General features: G+C 41.0%; 1 protein-coding gene across 1 annotated transcript; it reads right to left on the bottom strand.

The window, feature by feature from the left end:
• Positions 1–449: 449 nt before the first annotated feature.
• BHQ10_010382 (uncharacterized protein) lies at positions 450–8,771 on the bottom strand (the record flags this gene model as incomplete). The annotated part of the gene is made up of 10 exons (XM_040873006.1): positions 450–1,581; positions 1,649–2,660; positions 4,579–5,572; positions 5,633–5,814; positions 6,647–6,846; positions 6,906–6,950; positions 7,212–7,612; positions 7,712–7,801; positions 7,858–8,097; positions 8,166–8,771. 10 exons carry the CDS (start codon positions 8,769–8,771, stop codon positions 450–452), a joined length of 4,902 nt encoding a protein of 1,633 aa, XP_040738884.1.
• Between the last annotated feature and the right edge of the window lie 3,691 nt (positions 8,772–12,462).

Below are 12,462 nucleotides of genomic sequence, written 5' to 3'. Positions count from 1 at the left end.
TTTTATTAGAAAGTTCTAGTTCTTAATAGAACTTTTATAGCAATTCTAGTCCCGCCTAATGGGACTAAAATTTATGATTTTTAGTCCTATAGACGGGCATGGGAATTTCCTATGGACAAGGTTCCATGGGCATTGTCAAGGCCKAGTCTTAGCTGTGTTCTATAATTTAGAAATTAATTAATATATAAATATTAGGTATATTAATATTATAATTAATTCTATAATAATGATGGCAGCTATATAGTAAATACTAGCATAAAAGCAACCTCGATTCGGCATGCGTCGATAGAGAAAAAATAGGTGCGCATTTGACGAGGTTTAATAAATATGGTGAGTGAGGATTACAGAATTTTTATACTGGATGCTATCTATTTATCGTCTTGAATTCAAGTAGGCGATAAGTATAAAATTGATATGGTAGCCCACATATAGCAGTAACAAAGGTACCGTCAATTAAAAAGCACAACGTCTTTCAGCAAACCTTCAAAGCCTGCACCTCCAATTGTTGCTAAGGGAGCCTCCACTGCAATCTCTCTCCAGACAAAGAATTCCCCATTAATCCCCGTCTTGGTTAGAAACTCCATTTGCTTGACATCTTTCTCGTTTCCTTCCTCTACAACAAAGTATGTTGCATTCCCTTCGCCGATCAGACTTACGTTGGTCCACGTATTTAATGGCAGGGAGTAGTTCAACGTGTATAGATTGCCTGAGGCGAGAAGCGTGATATTACTAATGCTTTCGTAGCCGGCCAGAAGTGTAGAATCCGCTCCTGAAAAGATGGCTCCTGAGGTGTGGCTGGTCGGATAGATAGAGAACGATAGAGTGTAATTGCGTCCCTTGGAAGAAAGCGGGGTGCTCAAGGAGCAGTGAGGTGTTAGTGCAAGCGTGTCATCGACAACCTGGCAATCAGTTATACCATCATATTTGTTGCCCGAGGAGTCTATAACTATTGGGAGATGGGGCTGGTTTTGAAAGGAGTAGGACAGAATAGTGCTCGATTCAGAAGCGATGCTGCGATCTAGATTTTGCCCAGGAACAGACGCGTGCAAGGTGGCGAAGATTGCATTGTATTCGTCTTCCAGAAGCGTTCCGCCCCATTGCTTATCTGCCAACGCTGGCAACCCTTCCCGCCAGGCATAGTACGCTTCGCTATAAACGGTGGCATTGGGTCCATAATCATTCCATAATGCAGCAACATGGCCAAGTACTAGCGGATTATCTCGCGGAGGGTTGTTGGTCGCATTACTTGTGTCGAAAATGTTTGGAGCATAGGGCTCACCATTTGGTGCACCATAGAACACGCGTGTGAGATTGATTGCCTGTGGGTAACTGCCAGAATACTTATTGACAACATAGAATGCGTCGTCCGAGTTAAGTACCTGATATCTATTCGCAATGTAGTCGTAGTACGGATTATCTTCGAAGAACTCCCAGTGCTGAATCGACACATTCGTTGCAATATTATTACTGTAATCGCTTGAAGGTGGGAATGTACCCCAAATACGTATGGATTTATTTGCACTCGTCCCCATGAACCTGTTCATAGCATTCACAAACGTATTGTATTCCCCTACTAGTGCACTGTTGACGCGTTAAATCGGTGTCTTGCCGAAGTATTGAAACTACTGGAAGGGATCAAAGAACTTACTCCTTTGTTAGCGACGCATCAACATATTCATCGGCACCGATGTGCACCGTCTTGCTATGAAACCATGGCAGAAAAACTTTCCAAATCTCCTCCATGGTAGGGATCGTGTTTGAAGTGCTGATATTTAGCAGTGACATATCAGAGGACATGCCCAATTCAGGTTTCCACTGAGTAATCACTAAAGCGTGACCGGGCGCTTCTAGTTCGGGGACAATTGTTACCCCTCGTGCTGCACATTCCCGCTGAATGTTGTTAAAATCCTGCCAAGTATACGACTCGTTGGCTTTCTTGTTCAGACCCGCAACAACTGGATCTTCAGAACGTAGCCGGAACGTGGAGTACAGATCCATTTGGCGTTCATAAGAGTATATGTCCACATTGTTATACAAATTATCGCTGAGATGGAGGTGGAAGGTGTTTTGCTTGAAAAAAGACAGGTATGAGCATATCTCGATCAGGAATGACGGTGGATAATAGTGACGCCCGACATCAAGCATGGCACCCCGAATCCCCCAGCCTGGTGCGTCGGTGCCAGTCCCAAGAAGCAATTCATCATGATTGAGAGCAGCTTGTTGCAGGACTGTGCGAGTTCCCCACCAGACACCCAAAGGGCTAGCACCAGTGATAGTAATACCTGTCTGCGTGATGGAGAGCGTGTATCCTTCAGGCGTTTCCCGTGAGGCAGCATCAAGAAAGTCTCCTGGACTGCCAATGGTGAGATATATATAGCCTTTTTCAGGTAACATCTCGCTAGTATGAACCGAAACGTTGATATTGCCCTGGTTTTCCTGGAGGTAGGAGTTGAGGTCTTCCGTAAACTTCGTAGCAAAATCAAGCAATGTCGGCGGAATCAGAGTCATGCCCCGGGTGTCGCTTGTCAATGCATATTCTGGATCAACAAGAATCACCTGAACATCTTGTAATTTGAAAATCTCTTCCCCGGCGGATTTTGTGAAGGGCACGGTGGGAATCCCTGTCAACCCGTCATCCGCGCCGACTAATCGACCGAGACCTAAAATGGCGAATAACCATAAGGACTGCATCTTGCTCTTTCTGCCCTTTGTGCGTGCAAACGTGCATATCAAGATTCAATGGCTTCTCTTTATACAAAATACTCGTCTGGTTTGGAGGAGTACGGAACATGCAAGGATACCATGAATAGCTACCTAATGATAATCGGCATAATACAGTCTACTATAGTTATTGTAATGTCATTATCTATCGATCTTCATGCCACCTTCCCTTCTTGTATAGAGACAACTTCCGTGTAGGCGGGGTTGCCGGTTAAATCAACGAATTGATGAGACATGGCATCCCTGTACATTACGATCTGTCCCTGAGAGAGTTTTCGGCAGTCCAAGACCTATACTACCGCCACTCGCTGGGTCCTGATAACATTCCAGGGTAGCATTGGAAAGTCGAAAAGTGAGCAAGTAGAGTCCACATTTTTTACCCGTATGGATAGCAATGGCCGATCGCGACCGTCAGTGTAGTCCATATCAGAGATAAGCCCAGACCCCGCTTAACCATGTTAGAAACTATCTCAGGTTCTCAGACGCTTTTTTACTTGCGCGTTACTTTCACTGGTGCTAAGTCCCTTCGGGATGGTTACAATCATGCTAAATTTTATGTCTATAGAGCGGGGAACTCGAACATATACTGACCAGGGTAATTCTACGTCTAGGTTGCAACTGGAGCACAGGCCCAGAAATTGCTATGGTTTCTGTAGGACTTTGGGTAGGGCCTCGAAGTATCAGAAATATCTATTAACTTGCGCTTTCTCCATAAGATGGTTTCTTTTGTGTGTAATTATCCCAATATTCCCATGCCAACCTTACTAACCAAATAACGTAGCGTCACCAAAACAAAGGACCTCATGTTCCCAGCTGATCACTTTCAAGAGCAGCATACAATACGGAAGATAATGACTCCAAGAAGCCCCATCTACTAGAGCGACCCGGAAGACCAATCAAGCGGTGTATGTGAGCAACACTGGTACTTGTATCTTCGCCAAATAGCTGTCCAGAAAAGCTATGGTGACTTATAAATGCTCCTACTAAACAGATCTCGATAGCGTCGAATGGGTTGTTATCAATTGTATGCCTAGCCTCCTGTATCCCTCCTGTATCCCCAATATCACTATCAGAAACCCATGTCACAGCTGCCGTGAGAAGAGCTCGATATACATGGACTATGAGTATTGATGACATCCGCAAGCGCTCAAGGTACCACTGGATCAGCAATGCATATATTATGCAACTACTTTGATCTGGAGAAGTAGCCCATGATCAGGTAAGAGGAACGCTCGAGATGGCGGAAAAGCTCGCCGTCGCGACCACTTGCTTTTCCCAGGAGGTCTATATTAGCGTAGACGATGACATAGATTGAGTGCTATGGAACTAATATAATCAAACACTTTCAACAACTGCGTATAGATTCAGGCACGAGCAATTGCAAGTCACAGGTCTCATTTAGTCGCTCTCCTCAGTATCCTGCTTTTAACCTAGTCGTACATAGTAATTGTGTACACATTGTTTCTTAGATGGGCATTAACTACCACACATATCCTGCACACAACTCTTTCTGATAGCTTTTCGCCATGTAACTCCTACTCCGGTGCATGCAGGAATCTCATGTGAACCCTATTGAGATTCGTTTCATGGACTAGTATTCCCATATGTTAAAGACATCTACTACATCTGTCTGCAATCTCGAAAAAGAAATCGTTCTAGTCTTTTAAATTCTCCACAAGTAATACTAGGACGTAGACATTGTTCTCATCCTCATTCTGTCACCCCTCAAGACGTTCATGAAAACTTCCTCCATGGTTGGGCCAGTCAAGTTGTATGCCTTAAGAACCGTTTTGCATGACCGCATAGAGCTCCCCGCCACACTGACTGTGGAAGCGATTCTATAATTTCCAGTCAAACACTCCATTCCGACCATGGTCTTTCCTAGTGCTGTTCGATCGAAGGTAGTGTGGAATTGGACGAGACCACCTGCATCCCAATAATTCACGATTTCTATATTCCACTGTCCAAGAACTGCTCTCACTTCTGTCTCGGTCACGTATTTGTCGACGGTATCCAATCTAAGGGCTCTGATTTTGAAAAAGTTGCCGTATGTCTCTTGTAAACCTGAGAGTGATCCTGCAGCGAGCATACGTGTAGATATAATGGCGACTTTGCTTGCTAGTGCTTCAGCTTCTTCCATGCTGTGGGTAGTGAGCAAGATAGCGCGGTGCTTACTCACACGCCTCAGAGCTTGCCACAGAACACGTTTAGCTCCTGCATCTTGTCCGGTGGATGGTTCGTCGAGTAGTAGGAGCCGTGGGTTACCCAGGAGTGCAATGGCGACCGTTAGTTTACGCTTGGTACCACCACTCAGCGCTCTATGTGCATGGTTTTTGAACTGAACAATATCAAGAGCCGTTAGTACCTGAGTTACATTGCTCTGCACATTTCTGAGTCCTTTCACTGAAGCGTAGAATGTAAGTGTCTGTTGGACAGTGAGATTGTCAACGGCATCTTCTTGGGGACACACCCCGATGTACATCCGAGCCTTGCGTGTTTGTTCCACAACCGATATTCTATTCACGTGGATGTTTCCATGATCTGGTTTTAGTTCCCCTCGAATCATGTTAAAAAGAGTAGTCTTGCCTGCCCCATTACCTCCCAGTAATGCCATTGTTTCATTCGTCGATATATCAAAGGATATATCTTGCAAAGCTGGAGTTAGACCGAACTGCTTGGTTACCTGTGAGATACGTAACATTGCTTCGTTAGGAAGACCGATCTCTGGTGCGTTTCCTGAAGCATATTCTTTAGTACCAATGATTCGTAAAGGAATCTCATCATCGTCTTTGATCTTGTGTTTCGTATCTTCATGTCTATATCCGCCGATCACGATCCAGGATCTTGGCCGCTGACGTAACCAATCAGTCCCCCCATATTCATATACACCTATACATGCCATAAGAAATACAATCTGTAGAACAAGATTGAAATAGACACCGCCATATCGGGAGAAGGCGATGGGGTTGGAGACTTCATCAATACCGAATTTTCCGCAAAGAATGTCGAATGTATTCATCGACAGCCATAAAGCACGCGCAAGGTTTGCCCCAGGAGAAGTCAGGGCAAGCCCATTCTGAAGGGATGTATATACTAGTGGTGACAACGTTTTATGTTAGCTAATAGCAAACGAACAAGATACGAGCTGTACACATAAAGAAAAGGGATGAGTACCATCTTGTCGTGTAAAGTCTGGACCTAGATATTGATTCATAACGTATGCGGCCAAGTAAACCAGTGAGAGCGTGACATGTACGCCTCCTGCAATGGCAAATGTTCCCCGGCTAAAAAATATTGATACGAGATATGTGCCGAGGTAAGACGTAATACCAAAGAGAACAAAGCTACCAACCAAGTAAGATGGAGCGTATGAGATACGATTGCCGTTAGAACCAGAGAACAATAGTCCCCAGACAACCAATGCTATTAGTGAGTGTTAGTAGAATCATATAGATGACTTGGGTATGACTATTGGGTCAGACTTGCCTTCAATCAGAATGAATTGAATATCAAATAATAAATGAGCAACCCACAGTGCTAGAGGAGATACTCCATTGCTATACTGAAGTGCTCTGACGTGGGAATGTTTTTCATATGCTGCTCACAAAATCAGAATTTTCCTATTTTCGATTACCAAAGTGAGAGATATACCTGGGTAAATTACCGCAGTAGAAACTGCAACAACAAATGCTAGGATAACAAGCATCTGGAGAGGCAGAGTCCTCCAATCATGCTTTATAGGGATATGATTGAAAACCTGCACTGTGCTATTGACTTCTCGCGTCGCCCCTGTTGCTGCTGTCATATTGCTCATTCTATTTGTCACGTAGTCAAATGCTTTCATTCCAATGCCTAGAACTTGTAAGCTTCAAGATGGGTCAAGATGCGTCGCATACTAGAGTTCAACCAGAGGAGAATAGCTTACCGATTCCGTACGGACTAGCCGCATGAAAAAATGTATTCGTTCCCGGTTCTGGAGACCATAACCCAAATCCAATGAATCCTTCGGCATCTTCTATAGTTTTAATAAGATCATTTTCATCTACTACTCTATCCACATTGGTCAGGATAAGCTGAGCAGATGACTCGCGGTCTGTGCTATCGTATTGGTCGAGAAAGGAAGACCTGGATCAAAAAGGTTAAATTCAGCGAGAACTAGGTGAAACACAGGTAGTCAAACATACAAACTATTCACGAGAATCTGGTCCTGCAAAGTTCCCGAAAAGGAGCTGTTAGGACCGAGAGCAGCAAATTTGTCGCCTCCTATGGATTCAAAGCCTTGAATATTTCCTAGGGGCGACCCGCTATAAAGATAATTCCGCTGCACATCACATGTCACCAATGTATCCCAATGCCGGATATATTTGGAAAGAGCAGCGGCTACTATAATTGGAATTGATAGGTTGATGAGATAAACAAACCAACCAGACCGAAGCAGCATGTATCTTTTTTGAAACAAAACCCACACTTGCCGAAGCAACCCAACATACCTGCCAGTTTCAAGGTCTAGATTTGGAAAATCACGAAACTCTTCTTCAACAGTTTCGGAAATTTCATTGCTCAGCGTTGTATGTGTCATTTCGTCTCCAATCATTCCATCGACATCAACACGTCGTGCTTCTATGGAGCCTGAGGTGACTCTAAGAAAAGCCTGTTCCAGTGTCGGGKATACGACCTCGCACAATTCGTTTGCACTTTCCAATTCAATAACCTTGCGTGTCGCCTCGGTAGAATTGCTCAGTTTCCAGATAGTAGATTGATGCGTATCTGAATTTGTGATACTGGTTACCCGGTAGCCATCCCCATATTGGTCTTTTAGGCCAGTACTCGGACCTTGACAAACAACACGGCCTTGATATAGGATAAAAATATGATCTGCTAGTACATCGGCCTATTTGGGTAATTCGCATTCATCAGCCTTTAGAATATAAGCCCATGCGGGCACGGCCATAGGGCTAAGAAGAGCCTTAGAACAAGGAAAGATAAATACCTCGTCTAAAAAATGCGTTGTAATCAAGGTTGTTCGCCGGCCTTTTCCTTTTGTAATAATGTCCCATATATTGCGTCGTGACAACGGATCCTATAAATACAGTCAGACATTAGACACCCCTATTTTCGTATGCCAAAGGCGCCTACTAATCCGCTGGAAGCTTCGTCAATGCACACCATCTTCGATCCTCCCGCAAATGCCATTGCCAACTGTAATTTTCTTTTCTGACCGCCACTCAATGTCTTGGCTGCTGCTCCAGATTTTTCGGTGAGATCGCACTCATCTATAACATCTTCGTCATCGTTCGATCCGATCCCAGATGCAGCATTTCGAAGCTTTCGCCATATTTGGATATGTTCTTTCACAGTGAGTGACCCCCAGAAGATCTGTAGCAAAACTAGCTCTTAGTATAAATGTTTTCTTTCAATTTGCCTCCATGATAAAGAGAGCTCACATTATTTTGCGGGCATATTCCGAAGTCTTCATTCTCTGACTTCAACGCAATCTGAGAACCATGATCGACAGAAGCCATACCAGAGACACATTTTAAAAAGGAAGTTTTTCCACCACCATTCGGTCCCAAAAGAAATGTGATAGCACCTTCAGCGACTTCGAGGCTTACATTATCGACGGCCGGCATCTCTGCCTGGGGTCGACTTAAAGGCCAATACCATTTTCGAGGAAGGGCGAACGTCTTGGAAAGATTGGTAACACGCAGAGCAATGCTTTCAGAAGGATTAAGTGTGGTATATTTTCGATCCACACTCCACATAATCCTTTCGACGAGCAAGGTCATGAGCGAATAGAAGAGAATTTGAAATATAAAGAATCCAAAAAATAAAGGTGTGGTAACTGATTCAAAAAATAAATAATTGGCCTGCTGTTCAGAAGGGAGGGTTTCGAACACCTCCTCGGCAGCAGTTTGGGTGATCAGTGTTGCCCAAGTTGCAGGAGGGAAGACCAGGGCAATTCCTCTAACTTGTGATGGATTGGGATTGCCAGCGAGACTAGCAGCGAGTGTTACCAAAGCTAAGGCAAAGACTAGGATAGAAGAAGTCATGCCGGCAATAGACGCTTTTTGGAAAAAGGATCCGATAAAATGTGAAAAAATGATCACCGAAATGCTGCAAAGCACCATGAAAATGAGAAACAGGCCAGTTGAGGTGTGAAGAAAAAGGACCTCCGTGAATATAACAGAGCAAATGATCAAAGCTGGAATATATAATATCATGAAAGAAAGAATATTTGACAATATTCGAGGAGTAGCGCTTATTCTCTGCGCAGCCATAAGCTCAGCAAACTGCCTCTCTGAGGCGACAACGGTGCTGATATGGTATKCCGCTCCAACGAAGACGCTTATAAATATCGGTCCAACAAACTCCTGTATTATATATAGCCAAAATTCTTTGTTTGCAGTCTGGAGGTCCACTGGCATAAAGTTTGAATCGTAACCTAGTTGTCCATTCCACAGTCGCTCGCTGGGCCGTGTAACGTTGGTTAGATTGCTCAAACGCGAATTGATTTCCCATTGAAGGGGAAGCATATATTGAGATAATAAGGATCCCTGGTTGTCATAGCTGGCAGGGTAGTTGTTAAGAATGTCTTCACTGACGGCAATGGTATATTCCACATTGGTCTCATTGAAAAGAACAAAATTCACAGCAGCAAAACATTGGCCGGCTCCTTGAAGAGTCTGTGGACAGGTAGTAAAGAGCTCTTCGGTCTTGTCAAGAACTTTCGTATCGATGTTCTCCATGCCTGGAATTGAAATGACAGCCTGAATTAGGTCTTCCAGATCCGGATCGCTGAAACCATTTGTAACAAAAGCCAATCGAGATGTTGATGTGTTGTTGATCGCTTTCGGAAGATCAAGGACTAGGTTCGAGCTATTGCTAAAGCCTGTTGGTCCGAGGTTCGGGTTGACAGGAGAGATATGTTTCAAAAAACACAGAATGAGCGCAAGGGCAACAGGGACAATGCATGTTCGGAGCAAGGTAGTTATAGGATTCTTCCAAGCAATAAGAAGGTTTTTATGGACGAGAATAAGTGTCTGATGATAGATTCGTCGAGTATTAGATGGCATAGCCATTGTCACGCTGTAGAAGATTGATAGAACAAGGATAAAAACATCACCCTCTATCACTCMCCTCCAACCTGTAACCGCCACTCAGTATATAACTATTTGTATCTAGATATGATCATACTTCCATGCGTGTGTGCGTACTTTTAGATCACTGCATATGTAATACCCACAGTTACCTGACCTGATTGGACGGACATAAGATGCATCGGATCGAAGTAGGCTGTGATTCGCCATTCGATCCTTCAACACTGTGACTTAACCAACAATGGAGACCGCTCCAACAATGTCTCACAATACACTGTGGGGACAACATTCACCATGCTCATGCGAGAGAGGCAGTGCTAACTGAGCCTCTCTACTATACTGATTTGAACATAGAATACTTAATCCGGGGTTCAGATCCTACTTTCCCCACCCGCTAACCCCTACTTAACTCAAGAGAAGGAATCCATAATGCTAATCGGTCAGCATGACCCGTATTCTCGTATATTTCATTTAGATGTCCTCATTCGGCTGATATAGAAATCCAGAAAATGGTTCCATTAGCCATGAAACAACGCCGGAAAAAATGACATGCTTAATGAGCTTAAAAGAATGAAGCTCACTACTAATGTATTTCAAGTGCCATTATTGTGGTACCATCCCATTACAATCAGTTCGAACTGGTCGGCATTGCCCAATTCAAACACAGGAAGCTGTAACAGGCGTATTTAAAATGGTTGAAACGTATTTTTTCTTTTCAGGAATATAAAACAATATCCTACCAGTAGAATGTTCTCAACTACAGTGAACTTGAGCATTTTCCTATAGTAATTAAGTTGGCGCTAGTCCTAATAAGGGGGCGCTAGTTAAGTGTTATGAAACCAACTTGCTGTTACGAAACCAACTTGCATGATACTAGGCAGAATCTAGTACTATTAAAGGAAAGTGTTCAGTTATAGCAGCTATGTTACGAAACCAACTTGCATGATACTAGGCAGAATCTAGTACTATTAAGGGAAGACATTTATTAAAGCAGCTAACACTATAACTAGTCATTTCCATAACTAGATACACAGATAGTCAGCTAAAAATATAAACTTATAAATAATATAAATAGAAATTATATAACAATATATAATCAGAAAGATATAAGAATATAGAAAGATTATATATAGATAAAAAAAGTAATTATTAAATATACACTAACATCTATACTAGAGTGTAGAAGAAAATATAGAAAATATAATCTTGTCGTAAACCGATGATTTGTAATCGTCTAGATCAGAGTAAACTCGTCACTTAATGGTGGTTAGGTGGTATTCTGTTTAGGAAAGGGCAGTATGCCTAAGTAATAACAAGAGAGCTTTTAGTTAACTTAGATCTATGAGTAATAATATACTTAAGGTTAAATAGTTAATTCAAGATGATAGACTAAAATTAAATATATAATAAATGAGTGTTTTTATATATCCTATTATTAGTAGAGCTAGTTGAGTCTATGACTAATAATGACTCTATTGACTCTACTTGAGCTATTTAAGCCTTGCTCTAATAATAGCTCTATCAGCTTTATTACTCTAATTTTAGTGGTTATAGATAATTTTTTGTTCTATCTTATATTAGCTTTTATATATAGGGGCCTAATTTATTAGCTATGACTTCTTAATTTCTCTAATAATTTTCTCTTCTAAAGGCTGGTGTTTTAATAGTATAATAAATAGTCTATGTTTTCCTTCTGTGTTATAGGTATATTTTAATTTCTAAAATGCTAGTATTATGATAATAAGCTAATTATATCTTTAAGAAAAATTATTAATAAAAAGAATCTTACGTCCTATATTAAGAGTTCTAGAGTAGTTCTTCTTATTCTGTGTAGTTACTGTGCAATTAAAGGTCTTTTTTATATAAAATCTGAATTGTTGAGTTGGTGTAGTAAGTATATTAAATTTAGTTGGTGTAAGTATATTAATATGGCTTTATTAGATTTTGTATGGAAAAAGTTAGTTATAATATAAGATAAGATCTATGCTTAGTGTTAAGAAGCTAGAGTAAAATTATTGGAAGCTGCTGCTTGTTTAGATTATCTTAAGAAATAGAATGATTTTCTTTATAAGTATGCTGGCTAGTTTATTTAAATAAATATAAAAGATGTGGAAGAATTAGAAAGATTAGAAGAAGAGGAGGAATAAAAAGCTGTGGAAGAGTAGGTGAAATAGGCTAAGGTGTTAGTAAAATAAGAGGTAGTGTATAAAGAATAAGAGTTACTTATAATAATGTTTAATTCTAATGATTCTAATAGCTTGGCTATAAATAATTCTTCCTAGCTTGCTTCTTTTTCTATTTAAAGCTAATTATTATTTAATATTTCTAGATTTTATTATAATAATTCAGATTTGTAATAGATTCTTATAAATTATTTTCTAATAAGTATTCTTTTTATTTAATTAAGTAATAAATCTAACTATTCTCTTATTTTTAATTTAAGATCTTTTCTATTTTATATTCTTTGTCATCAGCTTTATTATTTCTATTTTCTAGATTTTTTATAGGTTCTAGTAGCGATATATAAAATATTAAATATATTTATATTCTTATTAGTAGCTAGAGTTAATAGTTATTATTTTTAAGTTTTTTTATAATTTWAAATAGTCTATATTTAACTATATTAAATTTATCACTTGATCTT

Source organism: Talaromyces amestolkiae (genome assembly GCF_001896365.1).
Source record: "Talaromyces amestolkiae strain CIB chromosome Unknown scaffold46.1, whole genome shotgun sequence".
In the NCBI taxonomy this organism is placed as follows: domain Eukaryota; kingdom Fungi; phylum Ascomycota; class Eurotiomycetes; order Eurotiales; family Trichocomaceae; genus Talaromyces; species Talaromyces amestolkiae.
Note: the sequence above shows the minus strand (reverse complement) of the source record. Positions and strands in the feature narration are given on the sequence as shown.